At 58.9% G+C, this 18,802-nt stretch overlaps 2 protein-coding genes across 8 annotated transcripts in view; one reads left to right on the top strand and one right to left on the bottom strand.

Moving 5' to 3' along the window:
• Positions 1 to 7,434, top strand: part of PRKCZ (protein kinase C zeta) — a 100,421-nt gene extending 92,987 nt beyond the window's left edge. For both annotated transcript variants that reach the window (XM_013970271.2, XM_018060488.1), the window contains 7 exons: positions 776 to 911; positions 1,088 to 1,175; positions 2,263 to 2,382; positions 3,418 to 3,497; positions 3,845 to 3,934; positions 6,374 to 6,489; positions 6,697 to 7,434. In XM_013970271.2, coding sequence (XP_013825725.1) covers positions 776 to 911; positions 1,088 to 1,175; positions 2,263 to 2,382; positions 3,418 to 3,497; positions 3,845 to 3,934; positions 6,374 to 6,489; positions 6,697 to 6,784 — 718 coding nt within the window. In that variant the 3' untranslated portion in view covers positions 6,785 to 7,434. The remainder of the gene's footprint in view (positions 1 to 775; positions 912 to 1,087; positions 1,176 to 2,262; positions 2,383 to 3,417; positions 3,498 to 3,844; positions 3,935 to 6,373; positions 6,490 to 6,696) is intronic.
• On the bottom strand, positions 4,883 to 13,715 carry FAAP20 (Fanconi anemia core complex associated protein 20). Of its 6 annotated transcripts, none has more exons than XR_001919302.1 (9): positions 13,392 to 13,496; positions 12,993 to 13,128; positions 12,606 to 12,913; positions 9,661 to 9,729; positions 9,435 to 9,486; positions 7,265 to 9,312; positions 7,024 to 7,176; positions 6,078 to 6,240; positions 4,883 to 5,781 (listed from the first exon to the last, which is right to left on the bottom strand). XR_001919302.1 is itself a non-coding variant. In XM_018060490.1 (6 exons), exons 1-6 carry the CDS (start codon positions 13,442 to 13,444, stop codon positions 9,118 to 9,120), a joined length of 813 nt encoding a protein of 270 aa, XP_017915979.1. In that variant the 5' UTR covers positions 13,445 to 13,715; the 3' UTR covers positions 8,712 to 9,117. The 6 variants fall into 6 exon arrangements, 1 of the variants encoding a protein (XP_017915979.1); XR_001919303.1 differs by having other exon boundaries at positions 8,283 to 9,312; XR_001919304.1 differs by lacking the exon at positions 7,024 to 7,176 and having other exon boundaries at positions 8,283 to 9,312.

The following is an 18,802-nucleotide window of genomic DNA, read 5'->3' as shown; positions in this document are numbered from 1 at the left end:
ACACTCGTTCCACATCCCCTCCCACAACCCACACACCCCTACTTTGTCTCTGTGACTCTGACGCCTCCAGGGACCTCAGAGAAGTGGAATCCCATAGGATGCATCCTCCTGCATCTGGTTTGTTTCACTCTGTGTCATGGCCTAAGGTCCATCCACGTTGGAGCAGGTGTCAGTGTCGGCACCTCCTCCCTTTTCAAGGCTGGATCCTATTCTATCACGGGAATGGACCACATTTTATCCTTATCTTTCGATGAACACTTGGGTTGCTTCCATGATTTAGCTGCTGTGAATAGTATGGCTGTGAACAAGGGGGTACAAATACCCATTTGAGCCCCTGTTTTCAATTATTTCGAGTTATTCACAGACATGGAATTGCTGGGTCACATGATAATTCTATTTTTAATGTTTTGAGGACCTTCCAAGCTATTTTCCACAGCAGCTGCACCATTTTACATCCCAACCAGCAGTGCATGAGGGTTGCAGTTTCTCCACATCCTTGACAGCACTTGTCATTTTCTGTTCGAGGGGATGGGGGGCCCGTTGTATAGTGGCTGTCTTGGTAGGTGTGAGGTGGTATCTCATGGTAGGTTTGGGTTGTGTCTCCCTGACCATGGGGATGCTGCCTGTCTTTCCCGGTCCTGTGGGCCCACGTGTGTCTTGCCCAGTCCTATTGGCCCATGAGTTCATCAGTGGAGAATTCCAACGTCTTGTGTCCTCCTATCCAGGTTCCTGGTTGGGTTCTCTCTGCTGATGACAGGTGTTGCCCCCTCCCCAGGTTCTATGCTGCTGAGATTTGTATCGCACTCAACTTCCTACACGAGAGAGGGATTATCTACCGGGACCTGAAGCTGGACAATGTCCTCCTTGACGCCGACGGCCACATCAAGCTGACGGACTACGGCATGTGCAAGGTGAGCATCCCGCCCACTGCTCCCCCCGCCCGCCTCCCAGGGTCGTGGCCAGCCTGGCACCCACTCCGTCTCACCCATGCCTGGTCTCTGGCACCTCCACGTGACCACAGTCCTCCCACTAGTGGGGGCGTATCTGGGCATGCCCTCCCTCCTGGTAATTGGCTTTGTCCTCACAGGAAGGCCTGGGCCCTGGTGATACAACAAGCACTTTCTGTGGAACCCCGAACTACATCGCCCCCGAAATCCTGCGGGGAGAAGAGTATGGTAAGCACGGGTGGGACAGGCACTCGGCTCTGAGTCTGGAGTGGACCATGACACCCAGACACCCCGAGCCCTGGGACCCTCCTTTGCCCAGGGACTTGGATCTGAGGTGGGAGTGGACCAGGACACCCTGAGCCCTGGGAGCTGCCTCTGCCAGAGACTATGATGGCGCAGAGAGGGAAGGAGGCAGTCCTAGTGGGGCTAACCCTGCCAGGGTCCTAACCAGGGTCTCTGGGGAGCTGACCCAGCTGCCAAGAAGAGGGTTTCCTGACTAAATTGCACTAAAACACACACCCTTACTTCGTCCAGCCCCAGGTCATCACCTGGCCTCAGTCCCAGCTGTTGTCCCATGTGTTCGCCTGAGTGTGCCCTGGGGAGGTCACTGGACAGGATCCCTCTGGTCAAGGAGCCTGAAAGGCTTGGGAAGCAGAACACAATGCAAAGACAGGCCCCAAGCAGAGGTCCCAAGCCACTGGTGCCGCCCATAAGTGTGGGTTCCCCAAACCCACCAGAACCACCCACAGCCCCTGTGACACTGGAGTGCGTCCACACACTCTCTGGATGTGAAATGAAAATGAGATTAGAACATATGTACATATATGTCTGTATGTGCACACCCCCTGCGTTTTGGGGTTCTGCTGTTTTCCCATCACAAATACTCTTTCAAATATTTCCACATATTTTCTTTGCCATTGAAATTGGGGGGTAGCAGGGCGAGCAGGTTCTCTCCCCCTCAGACCCCTGGGCACCCGGGAGGCCAGTACGATTGAAGTCACTTAGTAACCAAACGAGGATGGACAGCAGCCGTGGTCCAGAGCAGAGTCTATAGCCTTCCCAGGATGGGGGTCCTGTGTGTGACAGAGCTGCACACCTTTGGACATCGGGGGTGGCTGGCTGTCCCTGGGCTTCCTTGACATGAAGACAGCTTTGCAACTGCCAGGACAATGGACAGAGTGGAGGCCAGGCCACCTGGGAGATGCTGGGGACACCCAGCCTCAGCTGTGGTCCAGGTCCAGGTCACAGCTGTTGCCCTGTGACTGGATAGCACAAAATGGAGAGTTCTGGCCTGACCAGCCTGGCCCTCCCTCAGGGTTCAGCGTGGACTGGTGGGCGCTGGGTGTGCTGATGTTCGAGATGATGGCAGGCCGCTCCCCCTTTGACATCATCACTGACAACCCTGACATGAACACTGAAGACTACCTTTTCCAAGGTGCGTGGGCCATATGTCCCGTTCCCTCCATGCCCTGCGGGTTTTCCCCTTTTAGAAGTGGGGGTGAAAGAGTCTCCTGATTGGTTGTCGTGGCTGCCACAGACTAGGTGGGGCCACCTGTCCACTACTGGCTCTCAGGGAGCAAAGTATAGTGGGCAGGGGGATACTGCTCTTTAACATCCACAGGAAAGAATCTGTCTTGATTTGGCCCAGGCCCCCTTCTCCCCACCTCCAGTATGCACCTGAGTCCCTACGGGGGCTGTGCTCAGCCTCAGCTTCTTGCCATCTGGGCCCCTGGAACAGAACTGACTGCCCTCAGGATGCTGGCCCAGGCTTTCCCCACAGTGCTCTCTTGCGCCTGTGGGCGTGGGGAGGCTGTCCCACGGTGCCTCCGCGCTGTGGGGGGGAGGCTGTCCCACGGTGCCCTCCTGCGCCTGTGGACGTGGGGAGGCTGTCCCACGGTGCCCTCCTGCGCCTGTGGACGTGGGGAGGCTGTCCCACGGTGCCCTCCTGCGCCTGTGGACGTGGGGAGGCTGTCCCACGGTGCCCTCCTGCGCCTGTGGACGTGGGGAGGCTGTCCCACGGTGCCCTCCTGCGCCTGTGGACGTGGGGAGGCTGTCCCACGGTGCCCTCCTGCGCCTGTGGACGTGGGGAGGCTGTCCCACGGTGGCCTCCTGCGCCTGTGGATGTGGGGAGGCTGTCCCATGGTGCCCTCTTGTGCCTGTGGATGTGGGGAAGGTGTCCCACAGTGTTGTCTTGCGCCTGTGGACATGGGGACACAGGACCAGCTGAGCTGCCATTGGTTCATCCCTGATCATGAGCATGCCTGATCGTGGGCACCAGGGCCTCTGAGGCCTGGAGACCTTGCTGGGGTGCAGGAAGAGGCCCAGGCCACCGTGACTGCCATGACCCTCCTGCCCAGAAAAGGTTTCCAGTGCCCTGCAGGCTGCTGGGAAGAGCTGACAGGCTAGGGTCGAGGAGGGGGAGCTGGAGGAGGGCCAGGAGAAGGAACAACTCTCTCCTCCGGTCCTGCAGTCATCCTGGAGAAGCCCATCCGGATCCCCCGGTTCCTGTCCGTCAAGGCCTCCCACGTGTTGAAAGGATTTTTAAACAAGGTACGCTTGTGGCCCCCGTGGCACCCCAGTGGTCATGGCCGCAGCCCTTCCTCAGCTACTGAGGTTGAGGCTTTACCACCTGGTCTGCTAGTTCAGTGCTGGACGTGGGTGTGACTCTGCTTGCTTCCTTAGTCCTGTGGCTGCTTATTCACCTTGACAAAAGCTAATGAGGAGAAATTATGCCGAAGAGGCATTTCCTGAAGGAGCTTAACCCGCTGGGAGGAAGCAGTTTCACCTGGGTGGGGGGCCGGCCATGGGTGGTTTGTTGATGCTGTTTAAGACCCGCTACTGAGTAGGGCTGCCCTGCTCTGTGCTGACTTGTCCTCATTTGAACTCTGACACCCCAGGACCCCAAGGAGAGGCTTGGCTGCCGGCCGCAGACTGGATTTTCCGATATCAAGTCTCATGCCTTCTTCCGCAGTATAGACTGGGACCTGGTAAAGTGATTGGAACCGGATACCCACCTCCGCGGGGGGGGAGGGACCTCCAGGGGGCAGGATGGGTGGAAATGGGGATGCATTGGGAAACACTGATTGAAAACAAGGAGGCGGGCTGTGACGAGGCCCTGGGGGCAGTGCTTCCTGAAGGTCCTGAGAGCAGCCTTGCTGGGGTGTCCAGTTCTTGCTGTGCTGGGTGTCCTGTGGGGATGTGTTTGCGTGGATGAGCACAGCCATACACCCATTGATTGAGCTCCATGTCCACGCCCTGAGTCAGCTCACAGATACTTCACTTAACCATCTAGCTAGTCCCAACTAGACACCCAGGTGTGCTGTGGTCCTTCCCCCCACAGTGGCCCTTGACCCACCCAGTCCTGGGGACTCAACCTTCTGGGTCTGGGCCTTCTCCCACCCCAATGCTGCTACCTGGGTCTGAGCTGCCCACATCCTGGACAGTCCCCCGTTTCCTGCGTGGGCCCTGCCAGCAGCCGCCTCCTCCACTGGGCCTTTAGGAGTCCCTCGCTGCCAGGCCCACTCCTGCCTCAGGGCAGTGACACAGCTCTGCCCCTCCCAACCTCCACCCACCACCTCCTTCAGACTACCTCAGCACGCTCACTCCCAGCCCCTTTGGGCCTCCTCTTTCCCGTCACACCTCAGGGCTAAGTGGCAGGACTCTGGGACGTCGCTCTAAGGCAGCACCATTCCAGTTCACTGCTTGTCACTGAGAGCAGAGTAGGTGACACTGTGTGACATTCCCGGGGGGTGGGTGGGGGGTGGGGGCAGGTGCTGAGCAGCCATGAGGCTCTTAGGTTAGGGATGGGGGGTGGCCTTGGAAGACCCCAGGCCAGCACCTGGCTGCATTTTCCTCATGGTCTGTTCTGACTTGCTATTTAAATCTTTTTAAAGCAGCCCGAGACCTAAAGTAGGGAAAATAGTACAAGAGAAATGTTCCTTTTTCCCCTTTTTATCTGAATATATTTCATGCTAACAAGAATATGGAAACTTGCCTGACAGAAGGCTGGGGGAGAAGGGAAGGCCTTATGTCCCCAGAAGAGTGTCCAGGGTGTGGCCATGCCCACCAGCTCCCGGGGCCCTGGGATCGCAGCGTGCACATGGGCATGTGGGCACCTGCACGCATGCACATACACACACTGGTAGCCCCCTTCTGCCAGTGGGGTCAGCCCATCCCCTCTGTTCCGCATCCCCCTCCTGCATCCCCTGGGTGACAGAGATAAGCGTGCCTCTCCAGGTGGCCTGGGTGTGCTGGCTGCAGCCTTGACACTACCGGGCGTGACTGGGGGATTCATCTCTGTGACACTCTCACTTCCTGCACCAACTTCGTTAGCAGAACCTGTGTGTTCAGCTTCCCAAATCCCCCAAAGTTATGGGACCTGTTTCAACTTTCCGGGCCCAGTTTGCTTTTGTTGCCATAAGTGGTGTTCCTAAGGGCCCTGGCCCCACAGTGCAAAGACAGGGTATGAGCTGAGGTGGACTGGAGGCTTATTTCTGACTTGGCTGGAGCTGTCTCCCTACACGGGACCTTGGACCATGTCTCCAACCTGGTCACATGGAGGCCTCACCCAGGTGGGAGTTTCCAGGCTGGCTCACTCAGGACCCTCCAAGGGAAGGCAGCAGCCAGTCCTGAAAGGCCGAGGTCATCCACCCCCTGAATCAAGCTGTCCCGGCTGTGAGAGCACAGTGGTCCAACTAGAGGGCTGGCTCTCCTCTGGCTCCAGATTCCCTTGTGACGGGGACGGTCCCTCCAGGCAGGCACCCCCATGCCTCAGTGTGGCTCTCTCTGAGGTCTGAGGAGGAGGCCTGGCCCAGCACCCGTGTGCAGCAGACACCTGGTGGAGGGAGGGGAGAGGAGGTAAAGAGTGTGTGAACCTGGGGGCCCATGCCCCCCCCACCCCCGCTCAGTGATTGGAGCCACTCTTAAGTTGCTCCACCTCCTCCATGTGACTCCACCCTCTCCAGACACCACCATGTCTCAACCCCCAAGATGACAAGTGCATCCCTTTGGGATTAGGAATACTAATCAGGAATACTAGTCTAGGAATACTAGAAATGGCCACTTAAGGCGTCTCTGGAGGAGGGATCCCAGTGGAACACAGGTATCCCTACCAAGCCCCAGCTCTCTTACCACTGGGGTTCCAAGATTAAAGCTCCCTAAGCCAGCCTCCATTGGTTTAAGGAGCAGGGTTGCAGGCCCTCGATGGCGTGGGGTATGTCTCTCATGGCCTGTGCTGCCAGCACTTTTCAGCTCAAGTAGAGTTTTTCTGACTTCGGCGGAAATTTCTCCTACACTTTAGAGAGAAATAATTGGCCATCAAACGAGGCGTATATACTTAAGCACCATTTCTTCTGTTTGATTCTGTGGTTTGAGTTTGCAAAGCGCTGAGTCGGCGCAAGTGGCTCTGACTGTGTATCTTCCTGCAGCTGGGGAAGAAGCAGGCCCTCCCGCCCTTCCAGCCGCAGATCACGGACGACTATGGCCTGGACAACTTCGATACGCAGTTCACCAGCGAGCCGGTGCAGCTGACTCCTGACGACGAGTAAGGCCTGCACTACGGTGGGGTGGGGTTGAGCTGCAGGGTCAGTCAAGCTGCAGGGGCGGGGAGGAAGAGTCCCAGGTGGAGGCAGGGCGTCCTGAACTGCTGGGAGGAGGAATCCCATGCAGGGGTGGGGCGTCCTTAGCTGCGGTGCGAGACAGGGCCGGGTCTTGAACACGCCCACCGAGCCTGTTCTGTCCCGGGCCACAGGGACGTAATCAAGAGGATCGACCAGTCGGAGTTTGAAGGGTTCGAGTACATCAACCCACTGCTGCTGTCCACCGAGGAGTCCGTGTGAGGCGCCGCGCTCTCATCGTGGACGCGTGGACGGCCCTGGCCCTGACCCCTGCGCATGCATGCGGGGCCGGGCGTGGGCGGGTGCCCAGGGCAGAACAGCCTCCAGGTGCGGCCCATGGGCCTCAGGCCCAGAGGAACTTACTTCTCGCGCCTGCGCCGCGGGGGCCTTGGTGACCGTGTCTGAGGGAGAAACTGCCCCCAACTTCGAAGGTGCACACTTTCCACAGAAGCAGAACTGACCTGCTCCACCGGGAGTTGGCCTGTAATGTCCCGAGGAATAAAGTGTCCCTCTGATGCTGGCGCTTCCCTCTGATGCCTTTTTTCCGCGGGGGGCACCCGCCCAGAGTCGCAGGCGCGGCCCACGCGGAGGAGGCACGGCCGGAGTGTAAGTGCCTGTGCAGTGGAGAGTTTATACAAATTCGGAACATTTTCTAAATCCTGGTAAGTTCCTGTTGTTAATATTTAACAAGTATTTTCATACCGAGCATGTCAGCAGTTCCTGTGGTCTGATGCCCAGGTCACACCTTCGCCAGGTGGGCTCCATCGGTCCCAACCCGGGCCTTAGACTGACCAGGAAAATTGGGTCATAGAGGTTCTAAAACAAGGCTCACCAAAGTACCCGCAAACCAAAAAAAAAAAAAAAAAAAAAAACCCACGAAGTTGAAAAAGAAATCTGCACAAAATATATTTCTGGAAACACTAAGCAGTGCCTACATTATGTCTTGTGTTATGTATCAGATTTTTGGAGAGTATTTTTATCAGGAATAATAATGCTGAGAATTAGACATTTTTAAAGGGTATGTGTATGATGGGCCCTAGCCTTAAAGTAAAGGAATAAAATTTAGAACATTCAGAAGGGTGCACCTCCCGGTGGGGCTCACCTCCTCCTTCCCATGAGCCCGGGCCACCCTCCTACTTAGGTAAAAAGCTGAACCCAAGGTTTTTTAGAAAGAGGTAAATCATGTGGGTTTTTTAAGTCCCTGATATTGTCAAGTGTGGCTCGGGCCAGGCAGAGTGGGGAGGAAGGCCTTGTGCACCCTCAGGACAGTGGTCCCTGGATGTCCTTTGTGGGTGTGGGTCCCACATTGCCATGCACCCTTGGGCTTCATTTCTCCCAGTGTGGCAGCGGCCTGGGGCAGATAACAGTTGAAAATAAAAAGGCTGCTGGCTTGGCCTGACCCTGCACAGACACACCAGCCTCCCTGGGTGCCCCCAGACTCCCTGGGCACCCCAGCCAGGCCCCAATGGCAGAGCAGCACCTCTAGAACGTGGAGACTTGCACCTCCCCACCCCCCCAAAAATGGAAGTGAGGGACCCTGGGCCAGACTCAGGGCTGCCTGGGCCTGGTGGGTGTGGTAACTCTGTGGTGACATCATCAGGAGGGCTATGCAGTCACCTGGGGAGACCCCAGTGTGCCCACAACGGGGTCACGTGCCGCCTCAGGGACAGTGACACCTCTGCTCAGACAGTACAGGGGCTGCAGATTTGTTCACACTTACGGCATTGATGTCAACGCTGCGGTGGTGCGATACAGCCTCCCAGTCGCCAGTGTGGTTGCTGGTGTACAGACCTGTGTGTAACCTGGGTTCCCGGCCAGGGTGATTTTGTGCATGGTCCCATGCTTTTATAAATTTAGAAGGCGAAGGATGTGCCCAGGTGGGTCCAGCGGCTCCAGTCACAACACGGCGTGTCCTCTGATACGGTTCTTGGAAACAGGTGCCTTCAGGACTGTGAAGCAGGAGACACGTTCTGTGGTTTTGTACAGTGAGTGGTGGGCCATGGCCTTGGCCTTCCTTTTGCAGAGGGCATGCCCACCAGGGCCACAGCTGCTCAAGTCTTGCACGTTTTATTAAAAACTTTAATGACAACGCGTGCTGTCGTCATTTTCATTAAAAGTGGTGTTTCCAGGAACAAAGGCTTCCGAAGATGCTTCTTAAAAACAAGTTTTATTTTTCAGAGCAGTTTTAGGTCCCTCACTTCCATTTCTGGTGGGGAGGAAGACAGAGACCCCTTCTCCCCAGCCCCCACCTTCACATCCCCAGGGAATGCACTTGTTGCAAATGACAGGCTGCACTGACACGTCAAGTCATAAAGTGTTTCCCTGCCCTGAAAATCCTCTGTACTCTTGCCTGTTTATATGCTCTCCCCACTAATCCTTGATAACTGCTGATCGTTTCGCTGTCTCCATGCGTTCTGCCTTTTCCAGAACAGCCTAGAGTTGGAGTTGCTCAGCTTGTAGCCTTTCACTGTACTGTGTGCACGGAGTTTTCCCCCGTGTCTTTTCATGGCTTGCCTGAAGCCTTTCTTGAAAATACTGACTTCTGGACGGTAACCTTAGACTTTTGCAGCCATGGCTGCGCTGAAGATGAGGCTCTTCCAGAACCTATGGACTGACGTCACAAGAGAGAAGCCCCCCTGCACAGGGCCTCCAAGACAAAGCTCACACAGGACGTCAGCAGGCGGACCTGATCCCTCTCCGCAAATTCCAGGGGCTGCTCTGCCTCCCTGCAGCTGCAGGAACAGGTTCACCTGGGGATTCAAACATGGTTGTGAAGCCTGAGTCAAGTTCACAGAGTCAGCAAAGCATCCATTCCCAAGCCACCCTGAGTTCAAATACTCGCACTGCTGGTGACACTGTCCCTGTCACCCACCTGGGGTTGGTCCGTCTGCTGGGTGCCCCTGTCCACCTCAGTCATCACACCGCTCAGCATCAGCAGAAAAGGAAAAATGACTCAATGTTTCGGTATCATCACAAAGAGATAGAACATGAGCGTTTCACGCTGACATGCTTTAATATGCAGCTTTTGGGGACTTTAATATGCAGCAGAGAGGAGGTGGCCCAGCCAGGGTGGGAGAGGCACTGGCTGGGCTGCTCACCACTCTATGTCATCCGTACTGTCTGCCAGGCACTGGGCCAGGTGGCTGTCGATGTCCAGCTGCGCCAGCCTGTGAGCAGAGGAGAGGGGAGGGTCATGGGTGGGGAAGGGCACCCAGCCGGAATATGTGTCTTGCCCTTTCACACCCCTCCTGGGAGGTGATAACAGAAAAACCCAGGATGGTGCCCTCGGCTGGCAGAACGGGGCGGGGGGGGGGGGCAGGAGTCCCCCCAATGAGAAAGGGCCTTTCCAGACCCTGTTCCTGGGTCCAAGGTCCCCAGGGCACCAGACTCCTCAAGCACCTGCATCTGAGGGCCCGGACCCTGTGTCTGAAAAACCCCAAGAATCCACCTGTGGGTGAAGGGTGTAGGTGGGCTCAGCAGAATCAGGCCCTGAGGTGGAGGGCGGGGTCTTCCCCACTCCCTCTCAAGCAGAAGCTCTATCTCATCAATCAGACAAACTCTCTGGGTGTTTCTGCCTCCACACGTGCCCCAGGTGACCCTTCCCTCCTCTGACAACCACTGGGAAAAGACGGAGTGAAGGGTGGCACCTCCGAGAGCAGTCACTATGAGGGTGGGTATGCACCTCGGGCCAGACTCAGCCCTGCTGGGGAGGGGATGGTCCATGAGGGTCTGGGCGCTGTCTGTGCTGTCCCTCAGTGGGGAGCACTGTCTGGGGTTTCCTCAGAACCCCCTCAACGAGAGCTCTGAGATGGATCCCACTCGAGCCCAAAGTCTGCTGCATGGACTGATGGCCCAGACCTTCCAGGACACCCAGAAATGCAAGGGGCCTAGGGGCCAGTGAGACCCCATGGGCCGACCTGGGTCTTGTGCAAATGCAGGGACCCATCTTCATGTCAAGTGGCAGTGGAGCCAGTCTTCCTGACCACCCCGGAGCTTGTGGTACAGGGACCTGGAGGGGTGTTCGCATGGAGTCTGTGGAATCCACCATGTAACAGCCCTTGGTGTCAGAGAGGAAGCTCAGAGAACCACCGGTTCTGAGTGACCTGGAAGCACTAGGTTGCCCAAAGCACCCAGGCTGCCCGCGCCTCCTACAGACAAGTTGCCACCTCCCACCCCCCCACCACCACCCCTCCGCTGCTCAGAGGGTGGCAGGGCTTCCCTCTCTGGTCACAAACATTGCCCAGAATGAAAGCAAACGTGTTTCTAGACACAAGACTCATTTCTGCTCCCTCGTGCCCTGGCCTGTCCCCAGGGAGGGGGGTCCCCAAGTTACTCTGCAGCCTTGGGGTGGGGCCTGGCCAGGGCACACTCTCCTTCTTAATCAAAAGGAAGAACATGTAAGCAGCACTCCAGATGCATAGAGACCTGGACCGCCCGCACCAACACCTACGCTGAGGCACTCGGCCAAGCCTTAATCTGATTGCTCAAAAGAGCTCAGACTGGAACTTTCTTTCCAACATCCTTCCAAAGTCTTAGAAACTCCCTCCTTAGACTGTTTAGAAAAGCAAGCAATCCAAAAACAAAAGCTGCTCCTACAACAGAGAGGCAGGGCTGGGCTGCCCTGACAGTGTCAGGAAGCTTCAAGGGCATCTTCTGCCAAGAAAATGAATTTTCCTCCAGGGCTTCCGATGATATTTCTGTCCCTGGGTTTCTCTCAACCGGTATGAATCAAGAGGACTTAGTATTTTCAAGAGTGTTCACGGCTTCCTCAGGACTGGCAAGGGAGCTGGTGTCTTCAGCCCACAACCATCCAAGAGCCTCAATATGGGGTAAGAGGTGTATTCGGTGAAATGCTGGGTCTGAGGACGTTTTACAAATTCTCCAGTGCACAGGCATCTCAGTGAAGCCGCCACACCTGCCCTCCTGCCACACCAGACCTGTGCCTACTAGGGGGCTTCACCACAGGTCCTCCTGGGGACAGCCACCCCCTCGCTCCCTGCACACTGAACTGTCCAAGCTCTCAAAGGCTTGGTTCCTGTGAAACATCACCATTGGAGGAGCCTGGATATCTGAATGCAGACCGTGTTTTTTCTCCCCTCTGCAGTCTGTGCTGCACATTTTGATAACTGTTGTGATAACTTTGTCATCAGCTGCCATTCCCTTCACCCCTAGGGCAGGTTTTGTTTCCAAAAAACCAGGGACAAGGCATGTAATTCAACACAGGCTCCAGGCCACAGGACACACAGTAAGACCAGCTACCAAAACCTGCCATCTATCCCCTACATCCAACCAAGCTCCTTCCTGCTGTCCTGACCCCCATGACCCCCACGCCTGTGTCCTTAGCTGTGTGACACGTGGCTCAAAAGCTGGACAGGTGGAACTTAGCAAAGTCAAACTCCATCACCTTACTTTAAAAAATGCATATATATCAGATTTCTAAAACAAAAAAAGGCATCTCTAGACACTGAAACAGAGTCTTCATTTTTTAAACCCACAGTCCACCCTCGGGGACCATAACAAAAAACTGCTCTGTGACCCACAGCCCAGACTCACCCTGGAGGCAGTCTCACCAGCGGGTGTCAGTGTGGACCCCAATAGAGCCAGAGCCTCCCTGCCCTCCCACCGTAGGGGGTATGTCTGGGAGGCTGCAGCCTGTCATCAGGGTCTCAGGCCAGTGCACCTGCAGCGGGACCTTCAGACCCCCAGCCCTGTGCCCTCCAGCTGATCAGCACCACTTCTGCACTTTGCCAACTTTCTATGCATGAAATTTCACTTTAAAAAGCCAAAGTTGAGCTAAGGTACCCTAGCCCTGGGTTGGGAAGATCGCCTGGAGAAGGAAATGGCAACCCACTCCAGTATTCTTGCCTGGAAAATCCCATGGACGGAGGAGCCTGGTAGGCTACAGTCCATGGGGTCGCGAAGAGTTGGACAGGACTGAGCGATTTAACACACCCTAGGCTTCAGAAATTGCCTGTGGTTTCCAAACAGGGCAGGGGCCACGGGGGTGGCAGTGGAGGAGACGGAGGCCCAGGGGGCCACTCACCCGGGGACGAAGTCGACTTGGCACATGGGACAGCTCTGCAGGGTCGTCGCACCGTCCACTGTCGGCTGTCGCTGGGAGGGCTGCTCCTCTGACAGCTGCTCCTCGGCGCTGGGGGTTCCGCGGAGCTCGGGCGCTGCATATTGTTGGGGGGACCTCGTGTGCCCCCGGACCGCGCTGAGCACAAGGTCGGAGCTGCCCGAGTCCCCGCCTCGCCCCGGCGGGGGCGGCGGGAAGGGCGTCCAGAAAAAGGTCTCGGTTCCCACGGTGAATCTTTCCAGGGGCGGGCGCTCAGGACTGCGCTTGGGCTCCTGCAAAAAGGAGTCGTCGGACCGCGCCCGCCTGCCCGCCCCGGCCCAGCTGGAGACGCGGGGATCGCTTCACACGCACCTGACCGGGGAACGCGGGCAGCGGCGGCAGCTCGCCGTCCTCGTTCAGGTCTGCGCTCGCGGTGCGCAGCAACTCAGTCCACAGCTTCGCGCACTCGCCGCCATCCGGGAGGGACCCGGAGGTATTGCTCGGAGGCCTGGGGCGGCGAGGGTGGGCATAATCACAGCACAGGGGAAGCGGGGAGCGGGGCCCTCGGGGAACAGGAAGGACTCAGCGGGGAGAGACGGTGGGTGCAGCTCGGCAGTGGGGCGGGAGGAGGGCTGGCGGGGCGGGATCGAGGCGAGTTCCAGGGAGCACGTGGGGGCGTGACACCCGGCTACCGCTGGGCCGGGGACACTAGGCCCCATCCGGGACGCTTCCCGCCCCCCGCCCCCCGCTGCCCCCAGCCTCCAACCTCACCCGGCCCCAGAGGGCGGCCTCCGGCGGCTCAGACTCAGCCGCGACCTCCGCATAGCCTCTATCCTCCCAGACGCCCCGCGTCCGGCGGAAATGAGCTGCTGGAGCGCCAGGCGCCGCCCCCGGCAAGACCCCGCCCACAACAAGACACACACCCCAGTCGCCCGCCCTGGGCAGCCCCGCCCAGACAAGAGCGGGCCTAGGGCCCCCTCCTCAATGCCCCAGCACCGCCCGGAGAGCTGTGTGGACCCGAAATCACTCCCATCTGGGCGCTGGACTCGACCCCCAGACCATGGGGTGACCTCCCTCTTGTGGCAGTATCGGAGGGAGGGAGACGGAGGTCAGGGTTGCTCCCTGGAGGCAGGACTGAGGTAGCGAGGCTGCCTTGCCCTGAGGGAGCCATTTTCCAGCTGAGCCAGGAGGTGCCGCCCCACCCCTCAGGCCTGGGGTCTGCTCTGCAGAGACCTCCGAAGAGGAGGAACTGGGTGGGAAGGCGGCCGGGGGCCCTGGCGTCCCCACTCGCCGCTGGTCCTGGCTCTGCCTCCTTCCTCTGGACAATCCTGAGCCTGGGAGATCCTTCTCAGGACGTCCGCGTTTCCTTACAGGAGGGAGGAGCCTAGTTTCCTTAATTAAGAGACGGAAGTGAGAAGACCAGGGTCCGGTTGCTCGGAGGGCCTGCGAGGAGCTTCCTGGACACCCTGGGCCCCAGGCGCTCTCGCTGAGCCAGCGACCTTGCAATCCGCCACTTGGTGGCAGCAGATGCCCAGCCACCCTTGTCTGTTCTGCTGGTGCAGTCGGTGCCTTGGGGTCCCACCAGGGCTGAGGGGTGCAGGGGATACTGGGTGGCAGTATCTCCTCTCCAGGCCACAGGCAGATGCCGCTGGGGTCATGGGCTCTCCCTGGCTCCTCCCCAGCTCCACAGCTCCGGCAACTCTGTTCTGCACACCCTTCTGCAGGAGCTCCCATAGTCTCCTCACCTCGGCCCCTCGTCACATCACAGATTGCCTCTTCCAACTTGGATCTGTGGCACCCCCCCATGTGACACACTCCAGCCCCCAGGCGCCCCAGTCCCCAAGTTGAGGCCACTCAAGTGACCTCCATCCAGCTGCCATGCAGACCTCCAGAGCAGAGTGGACTCTCCTGGGCCAGGGACTGGTCTAGAGGCTGAAGACGCCTGGGGGAGCAAATGAGACAGAGCTCTCACCTGGAGCCTGCCAGTTCCTGGGAGACAGCCTGTGCGTGTCTAAACAAGGTAGCTGCTACAGTGGGTGGTCTTGGGGCCCCAGAGGAGGTGACCTGCCACTTTCTCAGGTGAGAGAAGCCCGGGTGAGGGGACTCACAGGCGGGCCGGGAATGTCACAGGGGCTGGTTGACTGAGGACCCCCGAATGGCTCGTGTCTGTCGTCCCCAGCCACAGCCCCCCTACCCTCACCCTGGCTTCAGTCTCCACTGCTTCAAAGCTGTTCCTGGAAGCATCACTGCATATCTGCATGCCTGCCTGGAGACTCTCAGGAGGAACACCAGTCCTCCCCAAGGCAAGCAGGACCTACCAGGCCTCAGACAGCCAGCCTGTGCCCAGCTCTCAGGGCATGCTGGGAAGCTGTGTGGGGACATCTATGTGAGCGGCTGATCCCCACAACAGGAGCCCTGGGGTCTTCAACATCCCAGCCACTTCTTCTAAGGACCTCACACTGCCAGCTCCCTGACCCAGGAAGGGTAGCTTGAGGCAGGAACCAGGAGGGTCTCAGGTGGACGCAGGACAATGGGGAGGCCTGAGGGCAGGTCCCGGGGGCTGCCAGCGGCTGGCTGAGCCTGGCTCCAGCCTTCAGCATGAGGTGAGCGGGCACCCACTCTCCTTTGGCCTTAATCACCCTAGGGGTCTCTTTTACCCTGGGCTGCTGATGGGGGCAGAATGGAGGCCCTCGGGGCCTGCATGTGGGGATGGCAGAGCCAGAGCGACATGTCAAGGCTGTCTCCGGGGGCTTCTCCTCTCTGGTTTCATCCGGCTGCTGGGGATTAGCTCCCCCATCATCACCAGGACCTCCAGCCTGGGACACTTCCACCAAGAACAGAGCTGGGGTGACCCCTGTGCCAAGCACATGGCAGGTGCTGGCCCCAGCAGGAGTTCTAGCCCTTCGGCTGGCGCTCTCCCGACAGCTGCCCGCCGCCTGCCCAGCCTGCACGGGGACCTTCTGGAGGTGGAAGGAGACTACCTTGTCCCAGCTGTCCCGGCGCTATGAGCAAGATGCAGTGCCAGGAGGGGGGCTGGAGGAAGTTTAAAAGTTGAACTTGATTAAAAGTCTCCTATTTTCTGAGCCATCTGCTGCAGTGAGGGGCCATGGGCTTTACTGGGAAATAATTTCTGATTGGGACTGACGCTGCACTATGGAAATGAGATTTTTACAAGCCAAATTCATGTTTACAGAGAATGTTTCAGCGTTCTGAAGGAGGTACCCCTCCAATGAAGCAGAAAAGGCTCCAGTGGGTGGGGGTGAGGGGGTGACAACCCCACCCTGCAGCCGCAGGCAAGGCCCAGCTGAGAGACTGCTACCCCCTGGTGCTCCGACTTCATCTGTGATGGCAAATGAAGTCCCCTTTCCCCTTTCCTCCCCTCCCAGAATCAGGGTGCCATTTGCTGCCAGCTGGTCAGGGCCCAGACCTTTCCAGCACCTTCCGACTACCAGGAGCCACAGGTGTCTGGGCTCCTGGTATCCTCGGAGCCTGGTGACTGTGCTCTGCCCTCCTCTCCATGGAGTGGGTCTTGCCGCTGACTGACCCACGCCGAGGCCTCCAACTCTGAGGCAAGCCGGCAGGGTAAGATCTGTTGGCTGGACCCCAGCTGGCTGGTGAGGTCCGAGTCCCACTTGGCTTCCCCACACCCTCCTTTGATTGCTTGAGGGTCAGTTCTGCCATCAGGGCACCCGGCAAATGGGGTCAAGACAGCGCAGGCAGGCAGAGTAGGGCCTGAGCCTGGTGGGTACAACCAGCCCCGTGGAGCAGCGCAGCCTCTGATTGCCAAGTGGAACTGGGGACTGGGCTCCTGTCCTCCATGTGGGTGCCCTGTTGGTGCCTGCGCCGCCCAGCCTGATCTTGAGAGCTGGAGCCCAGCTTTCCCAGGTGGCCACACCTGCTGGCCTGTGGGTGCCAAGCGGGCAAGCAGGCCTGGAGCCAGGTGGTGGCGTTCGTGGGCATGCGGAGCTCCAGGCAAACAGGCTGGGTTGAAACAGTTGTCTGGGAAACATTGCAGGATCCACTGGGCAACAGAGCAGGCGCTCGGGGCCCACTCCGCGTTGTGGAAGTGAGGGCTCCACAGCTTCCTCGGGACCCCCCGTCACGGCTGCAGAGGAGTGGGTGTCCGTAGCCAGGAGCCAGCACTGACAGCAGGCTAAAGCCAAGGACAAGCTGGGCCTCCAGCCCCCACCTCAAGAGCCTGAAAGTCGTGGGGCAGCCAGGCGGCGGGGGAGAGATGGTGGCCTGTGACCAGGAGTCCACCCTGGCTACCACCTCTCGCCTGGACAGCCACCCTCTCCCAGCATGCATAGCGAACCTTGTCCTCCCTGAGGTCCCCTCCGCTCCTGTCCCAGCACCCTTCTCTGCTGCTGCCCGGTGCTCCCCGCCCCATCTCTGTCCCCACATCTCCACCCCTACTGACCCCTCGGCTCTCCTCTGGGGCCTGCCTGTAGAGAAGCCCTCCTGACCCTCCCCAAACCCATCGCCTGGCTGGGTTTTCCTGCCCCGCAGTGGGACTCACGGGCCCAGGGTGCCATGTCCTTCCCATGGTGTCCCCGAGCTTCAGGAGTGCCAGGCCCATAGGAGGGGGCATGGGAGCCAGCGGGGGCACCACCTTGGCTCCTGTGGAGAATGTCAGTCCAGCAGACACCAAGCTTTGAGGCTACTGGGCAGCCAAACAGTGTCCCTGGGAACATGAGAGTGTGACTTTGCTGGAAATGGAGTCTTTGCAGCTGGAATAGGGTTTAAGACGGTGCCGTGCTGGGTCAGGGTGGTCCCTGAGCCCAGCACAACTGGTGTCCTTGCATGAAGATGCATGGCTGGATACAGCCACACAGAGACCGACCAGGTAGCAGTGGAGGCAGCGGGCGGAGGGGTGCAGCCATAAACCCAGGAACACGGAGCTGCAGAAGGCCGGAGGTGGTAGGAAGGGTCTTCTCCAGCACCTCCAGGGGGCTGGGGCCCCCGCAACGCCCTGAGTGTGGAGTTCTGGCCTCCAGAGTGTGAGGGTGGACCCCGTTGCTGTGGCCCCCAGTTGGTCATTTGTGCAGCAGCCACTGGACTCAGACACAGGGACTCGCCAAGCTGTCAGCACCACATGTGGGTTGAAGACCCCAAGTGCGGAGGAGGAGGAGGCAGCAGGGTGTCCTCTCTCACCCAGGGTCCAGTCAGCATCCCCAGGACGGGGAAGCTGCTGTCCTGTGGCCTGAGGAGAGCCAGCTCTGCAAGTGTCCTGGGGAGAAGGCCGGGTCCCAGGTGGGGCAGGACCCTCGTCTCCTCTCTGCCGCCCCGCCTCTCCCCCTCCTTCTCCCTCCCCCTGCCTCTCCCCTCCCCCTCTGCCTCCCAGAGATGGCAGCCTCTCCAGATGGAGACCCCGGGATGGACCGGCTCCTCACTGCAGTGGCCTCTCACCTGCTTACTTACAGCTGATCTGCTGACCGGAGCCTGGGCTCCTAGGCCCCCACTGCATCAACCCCCTCCCCTGTTTCTGTGGAAGCCATCTCTGATCTCCTGCTGTAGAGGGCCTGACACAGAAAGCTCCGAGCCCCTCCCTGGGGGCCTCTCGGGGCAGGGCTGTCCTCGGGCAGGGCTGGGCGTCCCCCCCAGAGGGGCTGCTGGGCTCAGCTGCATCCTCTCCTTGCTCCCCCTCCTCCTGCTCCTCGACCTCCTCCCTTCCCCTCCCCCACCAGCCCCCTCCTCTTTTCACAAGGGCACAAAGGCTTTAGCCCCTCCCCGTATGGACTCGGAGGCTAGGTCAGGGGTCAGCAGACGGTTGTTTGGCCTCCCTGGCAGGCCAACGGGTAGGAGTGTGTTGGGAGCCCCCCACCACAAGTGGCTGTGCACCTGGAGTTATTTTACCTGCTTCTGAGTCTCACAGGGACCCCAGCCTTTAGCCACCAGAGGTCCCAGCAGCAACCACAGGTCATGAGTCACAGCCTGAGACTTTGCAAGAGATGCTAGCCCCTGGCAGAGGACCTGTGTCTCCTCTTTCCACTGCCAGATTTGGGGCAGCAACTGGTCAGGGCATGGCTGTCTGTGTCTGTTCTGGAGGTGGGGGGCAGGAGGGGGCGAAGCCAGCTTTCTGACCTGAGACTCCTTGGCCTCATCATCCAGGAGGCAGGTGGGACCCCAGATCCCACCTCCCATTGCCCTGGGTACTGGGCTGCTCCAGCCTCAGCTGCCAC

This window comes from Capra hircus, chromosome 16 (assembly GCF_001704415.2).
Source record: "Capra hircus breed San Clemente chromosome 16, ASM170441v1, whole genome shotgun sequence".
Taxonomy (NCBI): domain Eukaryota; kingdom Metazoa; phylum Chordata; class Mammalia; order Artiodactyla; family Bovidae; genus Capra; species Capra hircus.
The sequence above is the reverse complement of the archived record's forward strand: the minus strand, read 5'-3'. Positions and strand labels throughout refer to the sequence as shown.